This window comes from Symphalangus syndactylus, chromosome 9 (assembly GCF_028878055.3).
Source record: "Symphalangus syndactylus isolate Jambi chromosome 9, NHGRI_mSymSyn1-v2.1_pri, whole genome shotgun sequence".
Classification (NCBI taxonomy): Eukaryota; Metazoa; Chordata; class Mammalia; order Primates; family Hylobatidae; genus Symphalangus; species Symphalangus syndactylus.
Genome location: NC_072431.2, coordinates 23,091,436 through 23,112,530, shown reverse-complemented (window position 1 = coordinate 23,112,530; position 21,095 = coordinate 23,091,436). Strand labels below are relative to the sequence as shown.

Sequence of the window (21,095 nt, the reverse complement as noted above, 5' to 3'; positions counted from 1 at the left end):
ACAGAAGTTTTTACTGGATCTGGAAAAAATAGTCAAATATAATATCAGAATTGCACAAAGGATAAAAAACAAATTATATTCCTAAAGAACATCCAGAAGACAATTTATAATTACTCAGAAACTTACACCTGCAGACCACTGAACGAAATGGTTTTTAGTCCAATAATTACACAGGACTAAATATTCAGTGCCTTTTACTGGATGGTCAGTAGAAGAGGCCTGCCATTGTATTTCATTAGTTTCTAAGGGTCCACATTTTTTTGTTGTTATTAACTTTCTCAGGTTGAAAGGTCTACATTTTTAAAACATTGTAATGCTTTGAAATCAGAATGTATCTTACAAACAATGGCAAGTCAGAATTAAATTGCAACATTTTTAACTTTAGTAACAGAAAAAAAATAGTGTGTCTTAACAATCAATAGCATCTTAAATTTGATAAAATATGTTACCCTTTAACACTTGTAAGAAGCCACCTGCAATTTAGGAACTGGTTGTGATTAACATGATGTGGTGGTACACAAAATAAACCAATTCCACTTCGATTTATCTTTTAAGGAACATAATATAACTTCATATATTGAAATTCTATCTCCGATATGTTACAACTGACTGATGTCCATTTTTTTTCTCATCTTCCCTTTTTTACCAGCATTAAAAAGCTCTGTATTTCACAAAATTGACCATATCATAGAATAAAATGTCTCTCAAAACACAACATGGTATAGTACTCGTGCCTGTAGTAAGAGAAAAACCACAAAACACAGTAAAAGTTTGCACGGCATACACAAGTGGTATAAACTGATGTTACTCTGATCCTTCACCCCAGCAGTCTTAAAGTGTCTACCAGCTTTAAGAATATAAAAAAGAAAATCTTCTATCATATGTTCTCACTTATAAGTAGGAGCTAAACCTTGGGTACACATGGACATCAAGATGGGAACAGTAGACAGTAGCGACTCCAAAAGGAGTGCAAGAGTGGGCAAGGGCTGAAAATTCCTATTGGGTACTATGTTCACCATTTGAGTGATAAGATCAATAGAAGTCCAAACCTCAGCATCACACAATATACCCGGTGACAAACCTGCACATATATCCCCTGAATCTAAAACAAAAATTTATATTAATTTTTTTCATCATCTAACAATAATTTTTTTTTTTTTTTGAGATGGAGTCTCGCTCTGTTGCCCAGGCTAGAGTGCAATGGCACAATCTTGGCTCACTGTAACCTGCACCTCCCGGGTTAAAGAGATTCTCCTCCCTCAGCCTCCTGAGTGGCTGGGACTATAGGCGTCCACCACCACACCTGGCTAGTTTTTATATTTTTTAGTAGAGACGGGTTTCGCCATATTGGCCAGGCTGGTCTCGAACTCCTGACCTTGTGATCTGCCCGCCTCGGCCTCCCAACGTGCTGGGATTATAGGCGCGAGCCACCATGCCCGGCCAACAATAAATTTTTTTAAGGCTAGTCAAACCTAACAACAACATTTAAAAGTCAATCAGTAGTTCTAACTTTTTTTTTTTTTTTTTTTTTTTTTTTTGAGACAGAGTCTTGCTCTGTTGCCCAGGCTGGAATGCAAATGGCACAATCTTGGCTCAATGCAACCTCCACCTCCCAGGTTCAAATGATTCTGGTGCCTTAGCCTCCTATGCAGTTAGGACTGTAGGAGTGGACCACCACACCTGGCTAATTTTTTGTACTTTAGGAAAGAGGGTTTCACCATGTTGCCCAGGCTGGTCTCACACTCCTGACCTCAGACAATCTGCCCGCTTCAGCCTCTCAAAGAGCTAGGATTATAGGCGTGAGCCACAGCACCCGGCCAGTTTACTCTTTCCTACCCACAATCATCTTAAACTTCCCATGACCAAGAACTAATGCTTGAAGTTAACATAATAACAAATGAGTAGAAAGGGGCACAGGGCCACCACGAGAAATAATAAATCAGAAAACAGTTTATGCAATGAATTTATAACACTTTGGTGTAATCATCATTTTGCTACACACACGTTTAATAGGAAAAGCAGAAACAGAAATATAATGACTTTCTTAAAACTATGGAACATCATATCAAATTCTTGCTATGAATTAGGAGAGGCTATATTCTCACAAAAATGAAGAAAACATGAAAATGGGGTATACACAAAATAACACTTTAAAAATGTGTCTTCATATAAACTTTGTCTTTAAAATTACTCCCAATTTTTTTTTTAAAGAAAAACAGGCAGTATGATCAAGGATATATGGTAAAGAGTATTCCAAAACAATCGGGATGGAGTGCAATGTTTTTGGAAAGCAATTCAGTAATTATTATTTTAGGCATTTATCCTAACGAAATATACTAAAATACAGTTCAAGAAAGCTCATTCATAATGATGTTTATGGTAATGGAAAAGTTATAACTTAAATATACAAAATTGATAATAATATTAAATGATGATCATACAGTGAAATATTTGGCAGTCATTTCAAATGTTATAGAAACCCATGCAACATATGTGAAAATATTTTCACAATGTATTGAGTGAAAACAGCTGGCTGAAAAGGATATAATCCTTTTATGTTAAAAAAACAAAAAACATACATCAAATGATGTACATCAAATGATGAGCACTGGTTGTCTGTGATAGGTAGATGATTTTAATTTTCTTCTAGTTTCTATACAGAGCATTACTTTTCTAATAAGATAAAATAAGAGAAATAGAAACATCGATTCCATCTTAACTGAATCAAATACATCTCTTTGATTATAGCATGGAAACCATAAGGCTGTTACTGAACTTTCCAAATAAAATTCAATTTGCAAGAATCATGTGTTACCTAACTAAGGAATTATTTCCAAAAGACTGTGATAACAGCATACAAGGAATATCCTTTTACAAGCTTATGAATCTATTACACTTCTTCTCTTAGTGATAAGAGTGCCAAATAGCTTTATGGTTCTTCCATTAAAACTTCTTTTGTGACAAAAGACAAAAAAAAAAAAAAAGACACATAAAGTTCCTAGATCTACTTCGTGTATAATCAGATAATTGCAATTTTTTAAAAAATATTTTTTCAGAGATAGGGTCTAGCCCTGTCACTGAGGTTGGAGTGCAGTGGCATGATCACAGCTCACTGGGGCCTTGAACTTCAGGGCTCAAGTAATCCTCTCACCTCAGCCTTCTGAGTAGCATGACATCACACCTGGCTAATTTGGGGGATGTAGGGGTGGTAAAGATGGGGGTCTATGTTGCCCAGACTGGTCTTGAGTTCCTGAGCCTCAAGTGATCCTCCCACCTTGGCATCCCAAAGTGCTGGGATTATAGACGCAAGCCACCACTTCTGACCCAATAATTTTTTTTTTTTTTTTTTTTTTTTTGAGACGGGGTCTTGCTCTGTCACCCAGGCTGGAGTGCAGTGGTGCGATCTCGGCTCACTGCAACCCCCACCTCCCGGGTTCAAGCAATTCTCCTGCCTCAGCCTCCCCAGTAGCTGGGATTACAGACAACCGCCACCACGCCCAGCTAATTTTTTTGTATTTTTACTAGAGACAGGGTTTCACTATGTTGGCCAGGCTGGTTTCGAACTCCTGACCTCAAGTGATCCACCCTCCTTGGCCTCCCAAAGTGCTAGGATTATAGGCGTGAACAACTGCACCCGGCCCCAGGTAATTTTTTAATAGTCTCTCGTATTACTGAGTTTTTTCATATTATATATAAAGATTCTGTATTTATTTGTTTGTTTGTTTGTTTTTTGAGAAGGAGTTTCGCTCTTGTTGCCCAGGCTGGAGTGCAATGGCACGATCTCTGCTCACTGTAACCTCCGCCTCCTGGGTTCAAGCGATTCTTCTGCCTCAGCCTCCTAAGTAGCTGGGATTACAGGCATGCACCATCACGCCTGGATAATTTTCTTTTGTATTTTTAGTAGAGATGGGGTTTTACCATGTTGGTCACGCTGGTCTCGAACTCCTGACCTCAACTGATCCACCCGCCTCGGCCTCCCAAAGTGCTGGGATTACAGGCGTGAGCTACTGTGCCTGGCCCAAAGATTTCATATTTATAAAAAGAGAGAATAATTCTCTTTAAACAAAAGTTTAAAATATCAGAAGAAAACATAATAAAAGCATCATTATGAAAGCATCTAAGTACTTTCATTTTAAATTACAACTTACCATATAAGGAATATTCTGCTTCCTGACCTGTGTCACTCTCACTGGAAGTTGATGTGAGGCTGGTGGTTAAAGTATTACTTAATGATTGACCAACTGATAAAACTGTTGTTGCTGTAGCTACATTGCTGCTGCTAGTAACACTGGACGTTGACATAGTCACTGTTGATGTAGTACCAGGTGTGGTCAAATTAGGGAAACTCTGAGCACCCATAAGAGGAGAAGCTAAAGACAAAAATGAAACGAATCAGTACAAATAGGTGAGATTGTAGAAACCTCAGAAAAACCAAGTTTTTTATTTTTTAAAGAGTGAGGTCATAAAACACACTAATAATAAAATGGTTCCTGAAAAGCAACAACTTTGGGAACCCAACTGAAATCCAACTAAAAATTCTTTTTATAGCACTATTATATAATTACTTTGACCTGTTAGCAGCTTAAATTGGAATTTAACTTTCAGAAGCTAAGATCAATGTAGAGTCTAAACGAAAGCTATACTCGTATGATGCTTTGGTTTCACTGCACTATGATAATATTTAATAGTCATCTATTTCCTCATGCAACTTTGCTTAATGATGTATCATAAAGGAGTGAAAATCAGAAGTATTGTTTTATCCTTCTAGAATAAGAGGTTCTTTATCACACCTAGTCTGAATTCTGAAAATATTATTCTAGAGAACTTAACTTCATATTCCTGAAGTGCTAAATTTGATGTAGCTTTATCTAACATGGTTAATGATCTAGTTAAAAACTGCAGCCAGAACAAGAGACCCTATTTTGCATCCCTCCAAGTGGAAAAAGCATTGGGTTCCAGAAGGAAAAGCTCACTTACTTGCTGTGCTCATCACATTCCTCCCCAAAGTATTAGTGTTGTTATCACTGCTGCTTCGGCTTAGATTCATGTTGTTCGTGGCATTAGTCCGTGCTATGTTTGCCACTCTCCTTACAAAACTCTCCAAGCTAGATGTTTCTCTTGAGGACAGGTTAGGTACACTTGCACTAGAGCTCATAGGGGCCCCAGCAGCCAACAAAGAACTCACTGACAGTCTGTTACTTGCTGAAGAGCTAAGAGGTCGTTGTGAAGCTGCTTCTTTATTAGTTAATTCAGATACTGAACTAACATCAGGAGAACTAACACTGACAATTCCCATGGATATTGCACTAGACTCCCCAGGAGTACGAACAGAACTATCAGGGCCTAACTTCCTTTCAGCATTTTCACTTCCCGTTTCCGCTGTTAAGGTGCTGGTGCTTGCACTGGAAGATGACCCTACTTCTGTTTGAGGGACGTTTTCAGCAGATGAAAGAACAACAATTGGTTCATGGACATCAGCTCCTGAAACTATACTGTGTTCCATTACAATTTCTGATCTCCGTTCCGTTTTGGTCGAACCCAAGCTGATGTCGCTGCTACTGGCCACGCTACACACAGAACTGCTGCTTCCTTTTCTACTTGAGGAGCCTGCAGCAGCAGATGTCTTGTCTGGACAGTTGTTTTTCACCAAGCTGCTCCATGATTGCGTTGTGCCTGAAACAGTGGATGAAACAGGTTTGGGTGATGCCACTGTATCAGGGTCGTACCCTGGTGCAAGCTTGAGGTCAAATTTTCCTTCTGCGCCCATACGGTAAGAGTTTGAGCCACCAGCATCCCAGGTGACATCAATCCAGCCTGGAAAGGGACAGGAGTTTGTGAGACCCAGCAGAAAGCAGATAGGAGCGTGTCAGACAGTAGCTCCACAATACGGGATCAGCTTTTCATCAGTGCTGTCCTTTTCTGAATTTCTATAGTCAATCAAGGTCTGCCAACTAAAATATATGTAAATTTTTGGACTCAATTATTTGACTATATGACTAGCTATCTGAAAGTCTATATTATTTAACTCTCATGATAACAATATTTTTAAGGACAAGAAATATGTACTGTATACAAGGTTTCTAGGAAATGTTTAAAATTCTTCCTTTTATTTCCCTTATTTCTGAACTATTCAGTCTATGACATTTAAAAGCAATGTAAGGGTCATGTTTCAATCTTACTGGGTTATATTTCATTTTTACAATTATTTGATTTTTAGAGATGAGGTCTTGCGTTGCCCATGCTAATCTTGAACTCCTGGGCTTAAACGATCCTCCCACCTCAGCCTCTGGAGTAGCTGGGATTACAGATGTGAGCCACTGCACCTGGCTTGGTTACTTCTTAAATGGAAGAACTGTTTAAAAAATTTTAAAAGATTGATATACATGGTAAAATACTGCCACTTCAGCAAGTAAACAGAATCTAGGTAAAAGTTTTGAAATTGCTAAATATAATTATGTGTGGTCAAATTTTTTTTCTAGAAAAACATGCCAGCTTACCATTAATTTCTTACCATTAATTTGGGCTAACCTCTCAAAATATTCATATATTACCATAGAAATTTTAGGTCACTGGCTCAAATAAAACACTAAAGTTAGCATTTCGGTTGTGTTCTCAAAGTTAAGTGGTTCCTTGGTTCTCTTATATTAAATAATTAAGTTCAATAAATTTGAATAAACAGAAAATTCTAAAAAAAATTTAAAGAGCATACTGAGCTCTTTTATTAGAAACTATCTGCTAAAGCTAACAACATGTACAGAAACTAACGAGCACAATGATATTCAATCTATATATTTACTTGTAGTAGAAAAATGACATTCTTTTTTTAAAAAGGTAATTAACTTCCAAAAGCAAAAAAAAAAAAAAAAATTGTCTATTAAAAGCAAATTAATAGAAATTTTACAATCTTATTTTAGTGTAATAAGCTAACTATTTCAGGGAAAAACATAAGACATAAAAAACATTTTTTTAAAAGTATAACAAGACTTTATAAAGTTCTTACCCATACATAAAAGCGACCCAAGCTCACATACACACCCATCCACACACCCAGATGCCCACCCACACATACACCAAGTTCATATGTTTATGATGGCACTCAAAGGGAAATAATATTGAATTACCTGTGGGGATTATCTGCATATATGTTCTTTGAAAGGAAAAGTGACTGCCCCAAATCTATGTAAGTAGCTTAGATGAGATTTTTCAATTGCCTCTATTTTTTTCTGTATGCTGAAATAATCTCTGAAGAACCAACATTTAACTATCTCTTCTGCTACACAGAAATGTGTGAGAAAAGGAAAAGGTTCAAAAACAGCCCAATCTCAAATAAAAGTAACTTTTGTATTGTATTAATTGGCCCAAAAAACATATTCTCTCAACTCCTTTTACACCCAAAAGATAGACCAAAAAAAAAAAATAGAGTCAGTAATGACTATCCATCATTAGAAATGGTTGGCTTAAGTATTTGAAAGCTAAGAACCCTCTCTGACATAGAGAATCAAAGGCATTAACTTGATGGGAATAGCCATGTTGATTAGGCAAAACTAAATTTCTACATTTGTCAGATTAGCAAAAATAGGCCTTTCTTGAAAGCTAAACTCTGAAATTTTTAGGCTAGGTGATTTTGTTTTTCCCATCTGTGGCAGCTAAAACAAACAAACAAAAAACACACTCAAAATATTCAGATGTACCTGTTAGCACTCTCTCATAGGGAGGTGCCATACCTCACAGTTCAAATATATTTTATAGATCAGTAACATTATACTGACATGTAATTGCAACTTACTATGCAGCAAAAATGAATCAAGAAGAAAAATAACCTACGGTGTCTATTTACCTTTGTATAGGTAATTGCTTAAGTTACTCTGCTTTTAACATTTGTACTTCAATAAAATGCTTATGTATGTATAGGAATGTCACAGTGCAAGATGCTGCTAGTCCAGGCACAAAGTATTAAAATTATCTTGTGAAGATTGGTGGTTGTATTAAAACTGTTGTGCCATTGTATCTTGGGGAAAAAAAAAGATTCTAATTTCCCTATGCAATTGCTTCAGTTGACTCCATCCTGAGAAAAAAGAACTGCATTCACACATCTCTAACTAGCCCCTTCTTATCAAGCCACATACATCAAGGCCAAAACAATTACAGGAAATAGAATAACAACTTTTTAATAAGTTATCATCAAGATGCCTAAAAAGAAAATTTGAAATTTTCTGAGTTGAATGGCACTACTGATGTCTCAACTATTACTGGTATTTATGAATTTTAGGTTGCTGTAAACCTGTTTTGATTACAATGATTTGCAATTAGGGCACGATACTACATAAATACATTTGGCAGTAAAATAATTCAAGGAATAGAATCTTAAAAGCAATATAGTCAAAGGGTTTATTTGAATAAATAAATGTCTTTACCACATAAAACATGAAATTAAATGTCAGTCATTCTAGTAAGTACTGTCACATTTATTCTAGCTCTTTAAATATGTGGTGTAAGTTGCCGGGTGTGGTGGCTCACGCCTGTAATCCCAGCTCTTTGGGAGGCCGAGGCGGGTGGATCACCTGAGGTCAGGAGTTTGAGACCAGCCTGACCAACATGGAGAAACCCTGTCTCTACCAAAAATACAAAATTAGCCAGGCATGGGTGGCCCCCATGCCTGTAATCCTAGCTAGTCGGGAGGCTGAGATAGTAGAATCGCTTGAACCTGGGAGGCAGAGGTTGCAGTGAGCTGATATCGCGCCATTGCACTCCAGCCTGGGAAACAAGAGCGAGACTCTCACTCAAAAAAAATAAAAAATAAATATATATGTGGTATAAGCTGAGAATATAAACATTTTACTTTTTTTAATGCTAAAAACTGATATAAAATTGATGAAAACAAACCCACTGCTGTTTAGGCAAATTATCTGCTAATAAATCAGTCTTATAGTTTGAAGAAAACAATTAGCCACTATAATTGCTTTAAAGTTAACAGCAATTTATTAAGTGGATGACTTTGCTAAACTGTGCAGCATCAAAGAAACTTGATTCACATAGCAATATTTGGAAAACATGATAAACTCCTCCCCAAAAAGCAGGTAGGCTGAGAAACATTTTGAAATAATAATAATTGACTAACAGATTATCATCAAGATGCCTAAAAAGAAAATTTGAAATTTTCTGAGTTGAATGGCACTACTGATGTCTCAACTATTACTGGTATTTATGAATTTTAGGTTGCTGTAAACCTGTTTTGATTACAATGATTTGCAATTAGGGCACGATACTACATATTATATAATATAATATAATAACATATATATTATATTACATAATAACATTATATTAATGTTATTATATTACATAATAACATTATATTAATGTTATTATATTAATAATATAATATAATATATATATTATATAACATATATATTATATTATTAGGTTATTATGTTTCTTGTTCCATGCGTTATTAAAAAATAGTAAAAATGTTCATCCTTTTTCTTCTACATGATTTATGATACCGTAAAAATTACGGTGTGATTCCTGTGAGACTAAAAAGATAAATAAAAACATAAGAAATTAAAATAAAACTCACAGTAAGCTTGAAAATAAACTAGAGGAAAAAACCAGAAGTGTGTCTTGAAGATACTCAACTTACACTAGGCTTGATCACTTCCAAAATATTACCAGTAAGTTTCTAGTCAAAACCCAGGAACTTAAAATTTTCCTTTATTTTCTTTACATTTTTTCCATTTGTAATGTGATATCAACAGTTCTTCTAAACAGTGCTCATACATTTATGCAATTTATAAATTATCTTAAAAGAAAAAATTTAACTACCCATTTTCTACACAAAAGTGCTGAGCACCTACTCACCATTGTGTAGTTCTCCTGTGACAGTGCCTTCTCCCTGTGGGCTGCCATCTTGATCTCGCCATTTCCAATCCAGGCCTCTGATAACACGAGCTCCTGGAACCATGTATTTCAGAACCTGGGAGCGTACTAGACGTCTCTGCCGTCTAAGATTAGCTTCTGCTTCTTTAGCTGCTTTCCCTGTCAGGTAGAAATTGGGGAAATAAAAACCAAATCAGTTTTTACAAACGTAATTGTTTTAGTAAGTTAGAAAAGCCTCGTATCATCTCTTTACCTAGCTGATCTTCACATACTCCATTTACAGTGCCATAAAGTTCGAATCCAGATAATGAGAGGTAGTGTGTTTGTCCACTGGCATTTTTCCCCATCTGTTTAATTCTCACATGTCTCCACCCTTGTTTCTCATCCTTTGGTGGATCAAGAGGCCAAGTTGCAGTTGACCTGTTAATATGTTAGAGAAAAAATTATGTAATATTTTAAAACAGATGAAAAAGAAATTCAAGATGGGAAAGATTTTTTATATAATAGAGACCTGTAAAAAAAATAAACTTTCATATTAACTCAACAGTTCATTACAAGAATCAAGAAATCAAAGGAAAAAAAGTAGTCAAGAAAACAAGTTAAAAATGAAACGTTTAAATGCACGCTATTGATTTGACTCATAACATTAATGATTTATGATTAATATAATTCAAAGATAAAAGACAAAACGCTGGGTGCAGTGGTGTGCTCCTGTTGTCTCAGCTACTTGGGTGGCTGAGGTGAGGGGAATCACTTGAGCCCAGAAGTTAGAAAGCAGCCAACATAACAAGACCCCATTCTCCTTTAAAAAAAAAAAAAAAAAAAAAAAAAGAATGGTTTACAAAGAGTAGGAGAAATTCTCTTATGATGGAAAAATGGACTTAAAAACATTTTTTGCAAAGTTTTAAATAATGTATTAATATTTTGTCTTTAAAGCATGAAAGGGGTGAAAATATCACCTATTAATCCTAATGTTAAGAAGCTCCTCTCATACCATATCAAATGCCAAATGCAATTTAGGTACATAATCTACCCCCTGATATGTGCCAAAATGTATGAATAACATTTAGTAGAACCAATTTTTTAGAAGTTACTGACTTGTCTTTTAAAAACTAATTCAATACATAAAATTTAAGGATAAAAATAAAAACATTTTAAGTCAGTCTTAATTCTATAACCAGCAATAGCCACTGCTAACATGTTGAACATTCCTAAGTATTACGTGATTATATGGAGAGTTTATGGAAAGCTTATTTCACCTGTTTCCATCAGTGTGCTGTGTGTGTATGCATATATGTGTGTGTATGTGTGTGTGTGTATATGTATATACAGCTATATACCAATTTTTTTTTTTTTTTTTGAGACGGAGTCTTGCTGTGTCACCTAGGCTGGAGTGCAGTGGCACAATCTCGGCTCACTGCAAGCTCCGCCTCCCGGGTTGATGCCATTCTCCTGCCTCAGCCTCCCGAATAGCTGGGACTACAGGCGCCCACCACCACGCCCGGCTAATTTTTTGTATTTTTAGTAGAGACGGGGTTTCACCGTGTTAGCCAGGATGGTCTCGATCTCCTGACCTCGTGATCCACCCGCCTATACCAATTTTTAAAATAAATATTCACAGCATCTCAGCCTTTTAGCTAAGATAGAGTGTAAAATACTCAGCTCGGCTTTCTATTATTTAAACTAAACCTTTTGACAAAGTTTTAGTAAAGTCAGTGTTTCAAACTTTTAATGCCTAAAGTATCAAGTGATTTTTTTTTAGAAAGAAAATTTTGCTTCAATATTTCACAAAGAAGAGAGCTCTAGAGTATAAAATTATAAAAATAAACAAAGCTCTTTAAGTGAGTTTTCCAATTTGCAAAGATTCCTCAACTAACCCTGGTTCATTGAGACTGCAGTCATCAACATGGGTATACAAAGAAGTCCAGTTCTGTCCATCTTTGGATACCTGGAAAACCCAATTTCTCAGTGCAGACCTTCCATAACCACGAGCATGACGAAGTGTATATGCTGATGGTATCACCCAGAGACCCAGATCTATGGCAAACCAGGCATTCTTATCATCATTGCTATGACAATTTAAAGCTGAATTATCACGACTTAGTATGTCTTCTAAGCGGCCATAAGGTAGATTTCTTCCTTCTGATGACGTTACTACTACAAGTCCATAGGCAGCTGGATTTACCCATTCATAAGCAGTTCTATACAAAAATAAAGAAAAATTAGCAAAGAACAATGTTAAGATAATTGCATTTGCACAAGGTTTTAAATATAAAATTATATTAAGTACAATTCTAGAATTAGCAATTTAGACATTTTTTCCTCACAAAAAGTAATTTGGATAATCTTAACTTCTACCTACAAGTCAAAATTCCTTAAACCACAGAATATTCAGAGTGCTAACAATTTTATTCTACTTCCTAGAATTCTTTTACCAAGTGAATATGGTCACTCCAGCTTAAAGTAAAATGACTGACTTACTTTGCATTTGTTCCAATCCAGTAAATGATTCCATTTTCGTCAAAATCATGCTGGTGCCGAAATATAAAATTTTGTCCTTCTCTTAATTTTCGAACAAAAACAAATGAAGATCGGTCAAAATCATACCACTGTTTTGCTACCTAAACCAAAGAAAATATGAAAGACAGTCACCTTAATAATGCTATTTTCAAGGATGTTACCTACTTTTTTCCTATCTCTTTAATGTGAATTGTTTTCTTTTATTATAACAAATGCTCATTTAGGCCGGGTGTGGTGGCTCACGCCTGTAATCCCAGCCCTTTGGGAGGCCGAGGTGGGTAGATCATGAGGTCAAGAGATGGAGACCATCCTGGCCAACATGGTGAAACCCCGTTTCTACTAAAAATACAAAAATTACCCAGGCATGGTGGCAGGCGCCTGTAGTCTCAGCTACTCGGGAGGCTGAGGCAGGAGAATCACTTGAACCTGGGAGGCGGAGGTTGCAGTGAGCCGAGATGGCGCCACTGCACTCCAGCCTGGCAACAGAGCGAGACTCTGTCTCAAAACAAAACAACAACAAAAACAAAAACAAAAAACAAATGCTCATTTAAAAATATAAAGAAAAATAAAAAGTCCCACAATCAAAGCACCTCACTATTAACAATCACAGAGTATTTCTTTAGTTTATTATTTCCATGGATAGGATAAAACAAATTCTTGATCATACTGTACAAAAACATTTTTCTGTTATCATTAGTTTTTATACATTTTTATGGCTATATGATATTCAAATTAATAGAAATAATTATACACATTTGTCAATTAAATTTAAATTTAAATTTTTAATATGAATAATCTATTTAACATTAATTTATTGATTGGAATTAAGGTTTTTGTTTACTATTTCAATATTACAAAATTATAATAAACATCTTCATGTAGAAATCAGTTCTAAAATGGAATTACTGGGCCAAACTGTATTACCATAACTCTGGATATATACTTCCCAAATTATTGTTCTAAAAGGCTAAACCACAGCTCAGAATGCTTATTTCACCGTGCCCTTGCCAGAAGCTCACCATTTTCAAAAGGTACTGTTCCAGAGATTCAACTGTAGCCAAAGGTTCCATCTTCAACATTCTGCCAGTCCTGTCAATCAATGCAGTTTCACCAGGTGCACGTTCCAACCGAAACCGTAATCTCCTTGTAAGTATCTACACAAAAACAATCAAAATACTTTGGAAAACGTCTTGGTTTCTGTCTCAGAATTGTACAAAAAGATATACCCTAAAACAACTGAGATTTGGATTTATTAACTATAAACATAATGGAACTATGAACAAATGTCTGTTTTCTATTAAAGATTCCTTTTTTTTTTTTTTTTTTTTTTTGAGACAGAGTCTCACTTTGTCGCCCAGGCTGGAGTGCAGTGGCACGATCTGGGTTCACTGCAAGCTCCGCCTCCCTGGTTCACGCCATTCTCCTGCCTCAGCCTCCTGAGTAGCTGGGACTACAGGTGCCTGCCACCATGCCCGGCTAATTTTTTGTATTTTTTGGTAAAGACAAGGTTTCACCTTGTTAGCCAGGATGGTCTTGATCTCCTGACCTCGTGATCCACCCTTGGCTTCTCAATGTGCTGGGATTACAGGCGTGAGCCACCACATCTGGCCTTTTTTTTTTTTTTGAGATGGGAGTCTTGCTCCTGTTGTCCAGGCTGGAGTGCAGTGGAGTGATCTCGGCTTACTGGAACCTCTGCCTCCCGGCTTCATGCGATTCTCCTACCTCAGCCTCCTGAGTAGCTGGGATAACAGGTGCATGCCACCATGCCCGACTAATTTTTTTATTTTTAGTAGAGATGGGTTTCACTATGTTGTCCAGGCTGGTCTCAAACTCCTCACCTCAGGTGATCCGCCCACCTCGGCCTCCCAAACTGCTGGGATTACAGGCGTGAGACACCACATCCAGCCTATTAAACATTCTTTAGGCCAGGCACAGTGGCTCAGACCTGTAATCCTAGCACTTTGGGAGTCTGAGGCAAGAGGATCAATTGCTTGTGCTAGGAGTTCAAGACCGGCCTGGGCAACACAGTGAGACCTCATCTCTACATATTAAAACAAACAAAAAATTAGCCAGGCATGCATGCCTGTAGTCCCAGGTATTGGGGAGGCTAAGGTGGGAGGGTCAGCTGAGCCTGGGACACGGAGGGTGCAGTGAGCCGAGATCACAACACTGCACTCCAGCCTGGGCAACAGAGCTAGACACAGTCTCGAAAAGAAAAAAAGAAGAAAAAGAAAACAATCCAACAGGAAAGATTCTTTTATAAAAGGGCCACTGAGTAAGTTACAGTGGCTATCAAGTAAAAGACAAAAGTTAACTTCCTAGAACTTCTAAACAACTTCAAATATACACAGTTTAAACTTATAAAACTTCTTAATCAAAGTGACTTATAACTCACAATTTTCCAGTTAAGTTTTTGAAAGGTAGCTAATTAGCTTCCTCTGCTAGAATATATTCTACAGGATAAGTATCCCTAATCTACAAATCTGGAATCTTGAAATGCTCCAAAATCTGGAACTTTCTGAGCACTGACATGATGCTCAAATGCTCACTGGAGCATTTCAGATTTTGGACTAGGAATGCTGAATCGGTAACAAATATTATAAAATCCAAAACACTTCCGGTTCCAAGCATTTTGGATAAGGAATACTCAACCTGTATTATCAAAGGCTAATAAACTTTAAAAGATGCAAAATAGTTTTTAATCCAATACATTTTAGTAAGCAACAAGCACAGGACTAGCAATTTTAGGTAGATTCATTTCTGTATAAATCTTAACTAATTCCTATAAAAACAATTAAAGATTTATATATGCATTTCGGTAGTTTTAGACAGCAAAATTACCAGAGAGCACATTCCTGGCCTTCCTCTCACAATCTCCTGAAGTGAAAAATGCATAATAAAAGGCATCGGTGCACTGTCCTTGAGACTTATCTCCAACTCATCCACTTACCAGGAATAAAGCTTAAAAACGATGGAACAAACAGTCCCCCTTACTCCTGTTATTCTGTCTGAAACAAAGCACAAAGTAGCCCTCCACATCTTTTACATATAGAGTATCAGGTGCAACTACTGCACTGTAAAACTCCCTAGATAAGTACTCTAGTTTGGGAGTCTAGTGGCACTGATAACAGTATTGGGTTCTCAGAGGTATGGCAAGTTTTGTTAGCTTTGCATTGCTTTGGCATATATAGATCCTCAGTCACTCATTAAAGGCTATTATTCAAAAGAAACTATTCCATGCAGTAGAATGCAGAACAGTTTAGATAAAGGCAAAATTCAAAGCAGAAGGCCTTGCTAGGAAACACTAAAAAACCCACAAAAAAAGTGATAAAGTTCTGGGCTAGGATATTAGTAAAATGTATTGTTTGTTTGCATCTAGATCCCAGCTACTAAAGAAAATAATAATTGAATGAATGAGAATGTAAATAGGAAGTTACATATTATATACAGATATATATATATATATATCTGTATGGGGAGGAGGAGGGAAGGAAAAGAAACAGGCCATGAAACCATGTGATTGATAGGAATAGTGAAGACTTGGGCAATCTCACTCTAACCACTGACATAAAGACCTGAAAAAAATTGTGCCTAAAATATCTTGACTTTTTTTCTTATGTTTACAATACAGTGATAAGGAAGGGACTTGCCGCCATGGTCTGAATGTTTGTGTCCCGGCAAAATTCATTTGTTAAAACTTAATCCCCAGTGCAGTGGTGTTGGACAGTGGAACTTTTGGGAGGGCTCTGCCCTCATGAATGGGATTAGTGTCCTTATAAAAGAGGCCTGAGAGATCTTGTTCATCCCTTCTACAATGTGAGGACACAGCTAGAAGGTTCCATCTAAGAGGAATAGGCCCTCATGAGACACCAAATCTGCTGGCACCTTGATCTTGGACTTCCCAGACGCCAGTATTGTGAGCAATGAATTTCTGTTTATTAAGTTCACAGGAATTCTGTTACAGCAGCCCAAATGGACTAAGACAGAACTGACTCATAATCATAGAATAAGAGGAACCCTTTTCTCAGCTTTTTCCACTGATACCTTTTGCCACTTATGATCTACGAAATATAATTCTTTTAACAAATATTAAATGAGTGCATCATTTTCCGGTGATTTGATGAAACAAAACAGACTTCAAGTCATTAAGATCAAATGGCATATAAACTAAAATCTTTAAAGATTAAGTAGAATCATATTTATTTTAATCCGATGTGAAAGAAAATAATTCTTTTAGAGAAAAGCGTCACACTGTTCCTAGATACATTCAGCAATACTAGCTACTCGATTTTTTATGGTTACCTGGAGGTTATATGTGGATCCTGGTGTATCGTACAAATGGAGAGGTAGACGTTCAATAGATTCTAGTACAGCTATTAACTTTCGAATTAATGCAACTGCTGGTCGACTGTGAAGAAATAATTATTATTAAGAGCTTTTGTATAACTACATGTAAATGTTCATGCAGAAAATATGGTAATCAACTTCAATATATACCCCTACTTTTTCATGACTACAAAGTTTAATTTTTGTATTAGATTATGTCTGAGTAGAAATACTCTCACAACTCAATTTCCTTCACTTAAGAATAAAACATTTCATTTTTCTAATAAAAACTTAATTATATTTAAAGTAGATGTATGATTTATTTTTAAAGTTTAAATAATTTTATTGGATAATATTTGATAAAAAAGAATATAAAGCAACAAAGTTTTGAAAAAATATTTGATGGCTAGGGTATCACAACATATACTTTCTCATTATTAGAGTGAAACTGCGATGACACTTCCGGAAAACCATGTGTAAATTCGAATCAAGAACTTTTTTTTTTTTTTTTTTTTTTTTTTTTTTTTTGAGACAGAGTCTTGCTCTGTCGCCCAGGCTGGAGTGCAGTGGCGCAATCTCGGCTCACTGCAAGCTCCGCCTCCCGGGTTCACGCCATTCTCCTGCCTCAGCCTCTCCGAGTAGCTGGGACTACAGGCGCCCGCCACCACGCCCGGCTAATTTTTGTATTTTTAGTAGAGACAGGGTTTCATCGTGGTCTCGATCTCCTGACCTCGTGATCCGCCCGCCTCGGCCTCCCAAAGTGCTGGGATTACAAGCGTGAGCCACCACGCCCGGCCTCGAATCAAGAACTTTTAAAAATCGTCTTGCAGGCTGGGCAAGGTGGTATATGCTGGAGTCCCAGCTATAAGGGAAGCTGAGAAAAGAGAATTGCTTGAGCCCAGGAGTTTGAGGCTGTAGTGCAAAATTATGGCACCTGTAAATAGCCACTGGACTCCAGCCTCAGCAACACAGCAAGACTCCATCTCTTAAAAAAAAAAAAAAAAAAAAAACACATCTATAACCTGTAACACAGTATTACCACTTACGGAATTTACATAAAAAGATGTTTCCATTGAGACTAGTATATTTGAGTATTAGTAATAGTTTGCAAAGAGCTAAAACACAGTAATACTTCAATACATTATTATAAATCCATAAAGATATAATATGCACTCATTAAAAATGAAATTTGAAATTAACACAATTATCTGAATAAATTGTATAGCTTGTTATTTTACAAGTACAATCCTATTCAAATGTACACAGAATAATATAATGAACCTTCATCAACCCAGCTTTAGCAATTAGCTACTAATGGCCAATCTCCATCCAGTTCTCTCCTTTTTTTTTTTTTTTTTTTGAGATAGAGTCTCACTCTGTCACCTAGGCTGGAGTACAGTGGCGCAATCTCAGCTCACTGCAACCTCTGCCTCCAGGGTTCAAGGGATTCTCCTGCCTCAGCCTCCCGAGTAGCTGAGATTAAAGACGCCCACCACCAGGCCCAACTAACTTTTGTATTTTTAGTAGAAATGGGTTTTTGCCATGTTGGCCAGGCTGGTCTCGAACTCCTGACCTCAAGTGATCCACCCACCTCAGCCTCCCAAAGTCCTGAGATTACAGGCATGAGCCACCATGTCTGGCCTACTCCTTCTTATATATTTTGAAAAAATACTAAAGAGCTTATCATTTCATCCAGAGATAGTCTTTGTATATAAATCTAACAAAAGAATTATTTTTTTAAAAAAACAGTATTCCACTTTTAAAAAGAACAATTATTACTTAATATTATCAAACATTTCATCAGTGTTCAAATTTTCAACTATCTTAAACAGACATGTAATTTAAACTAAGTGATCAGGCCAGGAACGGTGGTTCATGCCTGTAATCCCAACACATTGGGCAGCCAAGACAGGAGAAATGCTTGAGCCCAGGAGGTTGAGGCTGCAGTGAGCCAAGATGACATCACTGTACTCCAGCCTGGGCAACAGAGCAAAACCTTGACTGAATTTACAAAATAATAATTATCATGAATAAGTAAACTAAGTGATCAGCTGGATTCATACCAGACATGTAATTTCAGTGTTTCTTTTTATTCCATTAGATTAAAAAAACTTGAAAAATTTTCCTCTTATTATACATGTATAATATGTTACTTTCTTATTAAATAAGAGTTTCTTTTGTGGGCATAAATGTTATACTAGACTTATTTTAGAGGAAGTATACCAACTGTGTAAACATTACAAACATCAAATTCAAAGAAATTTGAGATTTTACCTTTCATCATCTTCATTTTCACTAAAGGCAGTTTTAAAAACATTTATTCTTTCTACCAGTTGACTACAATCTTGTTTCATATCCAAATCCATGCTCTAAAGAAAACAAAAAGTATAAAGTCCAAAAAAAAATAATTTAAGGATCTTACTGAAATGTATCAAAAACTAAGAGACAAATGTTAACATACTGTTATACAATGAACACTACAATGTGAATAAAATCATTCATCATTTCATCTTTCAATTAAAATTATTTTTAGTATGTGACTAGTAGGCCATGGCTAACATATAAAATTTTTTTCTTCTTCAATGTTATAATGTACTCACCAATTATGTTGCAAAATCAGTGTTTCCCCAAGTATGCCAGATGGTTTCAGATTGTATTAATATAGGAATGAACATTTTCCATTTTAACAGTACTATTTACTTTAATAAGTATTGGAAAAAACTGGTACATCAAAGCTATTTCATAGATTACTAAGTGATATAATGTGATATATCACTATAATAAATGGGAATAAATGCAAATAGTAAAGTTTATGAAGGGACTAAGGGACTCATTGAAGTTCCAGTGAAAATTTTTTTTTTTTTTTTTGAGACAGAGTCTCACTCTGTCACCCAGGCTGGAGTACAGTGGTGCTATCTTGGCTCACTGCAACCTCGCCTCCCAGGCTCAAGCAATTCTCCTGCCTCAGAATTACAGAAGAGTAGGTGGGACTACAGGTGCATGCCAACATGCCCGGCTAATTTTTTTTCACATTTTTAATAGAGATAGGGTTTCACCATGTTGGCCAGGCTGGTCTTGCACTCCTGACCTCAAGTGTTCTGCCCACCTCAGCCTCCCAGAGTGCTAGGATTACAGGCATGAGCCACCACGCCCAGCCTAAAGTAAATCTTAAGAGTGCATCAGCACATACAATGATTAAGATCAAGAAATCAACTCTGGCCAGGCACAGTGGCTCACAACTGTAATCCTAGCACCTTGGGAGGCCAAGGAAGGCAGATCGCTTGAGTCCAGCCTAGGCATCGTGGCGAACACACAGATGCACATGCACAGGCATGTGCACATACACACATGCACACACACTAAAAAGAACTGAGTAGTCCACGTTTCAGCAGCATGTATACCAAGACAGAAATGATACAGAGAAAATTAGTATGTCCTCTGTACAAGGATGACACAGAAATTCGTGAAGCATTCCAAATTTTTAAAAATATAAATTAATTAATTAAATAAAACTAAGTAGAACTGAAATGAAAATAATTCTTTCATTAAAATAAAGGAAAAAAGAGCTAGGTGCAGTGGCTCATGCCTGTAATCCCAGCACTTGGGAGGCAAAGGCGGGCAGGGCACTTGAGGTCAGGAGTGCAAAACCAACCTGGCCAACATGACAAAACCTCATCTCTACTAAAAATACAAAAATTAGCCAGGCGTGGTGGCAGGTGCCTGTAATCCCAGCTACATAGACTAAAATGTATACACTACTAATTCCAGCTACTCAGGAGGCTAAGGCAGGAGATCACTTGAGCCCAGGAGGCAGAGGCTGCAGTGAGTCAGGACTGCACCACTGCACTCCAGCCTGGGTGACAAAGCGAGACTCTGTCTCAAAAATAAATAAATACATAAACAAAGGAAAAAAGTTCTATCACAATAAAGAGACATTCTTAAGTCGAAAAAACATATAAGGTTATTAGCAAATATTTATCAAATCTTCGAATAAACTTCCTAAACTTTTTTTTTCCTTTTAACTCATCTGTATTTGTTATAACTTTAAGCAGAATGTGACTCGAGCACTACATTTCCATCCACAAGACTAAGTCTGAGTTATTTTTGAACAGCTTTATGATATGCTTAGGTAGGCTTAAAACTTTCCTCCTCCAAACAATACTTTTCTTTGGAAAACAAGCCCTGTGGAGAGTTCCTTCCATCATAAACTTCCTAAACTTTCATTGTTCATATATTATGCATATAACTTGGGTACTTAAGGTCTACAGACATATTCTATTTTATATAACTTATGTAAAAATCAGAGCAGTGAATAATAACAAATAAGGCTGAAGTGTTTTTAGTCAACAAAACCTTTAGCAAATTATAACTGG

The 21,095-nt window shown here is 36.5% G+C and overlaps 1 protein-coding gene and 1 non-coding gene across 21 annotated transcripts in view; one reads left to right on the top strand and one right to left on the bottom strand.

The window, feature by feature from the left end:
- Positions 1 to 21,095, bottom strand: part of HECTD1 (HECT domain E3 ubiquitin protein ligase 1) — a 108,926-nt gene that overhangs the window by 24,752 nt on the left and 63,079 nt on the right. For 12 of the 20 annotated variants that reach the window (XM_055291575.2, XM_063645870.1, XM_055291576.2 and 9 more), the window contains 9 exons: positions 18,997 to 19,091; positions 16,699 to 16,804; positions 13,416 to 13,550; positions 12,358 to 12,497; positions 11,754 to 12,077; positions 10,130 to 10,296; positions 9,859 to 10,035; positions 4,978 to 5,814; positions 4,149 to 4,370 (listed from right to left, as the gene is read on the bottom strand). In XM_055291575.2, coding sequence (XP_055147550.1) covers positions 4,149 to 4,370; positions 4,978 to 5,814; positions 9,859 to 10,035; positions 10,130 to 10,296; positions 11,754 to 12,077; positions 12,358 to 12,497; positions 13,416 to 13,550; positions 16,699 to 16,804; positions 18,997 to 19,091 — 2,203 coding nt within the window. The remainder of the gene's footprint in view (positions 1 to 4,148; positions 4,371 to 4,977; positions 5,815 to 9,858; positions 10,036 to 10,129; positions 10,297 to 11,753; positions 12,078 to 12,357; positions 12,498 to 13,415; positions 13,551 to 16,698; positions 16,805 to 18,996; positions 19,092 to 21,095) is intronic. The other 8 variants (XM_063645875.1, XM_063645880.1, XM_063645876.1 and 5 more) reach the window with 1 other exon arrangement.
- On the top strand, positions 20,103 to 20,205 carry LOC129490824 (U6 spliceosomal RNA). Its single transcript, XR_008660318.1, has one exon. It is a non-coding gene; the product is annotated as a U6 spliceosomal RNA (small nuclear RNA).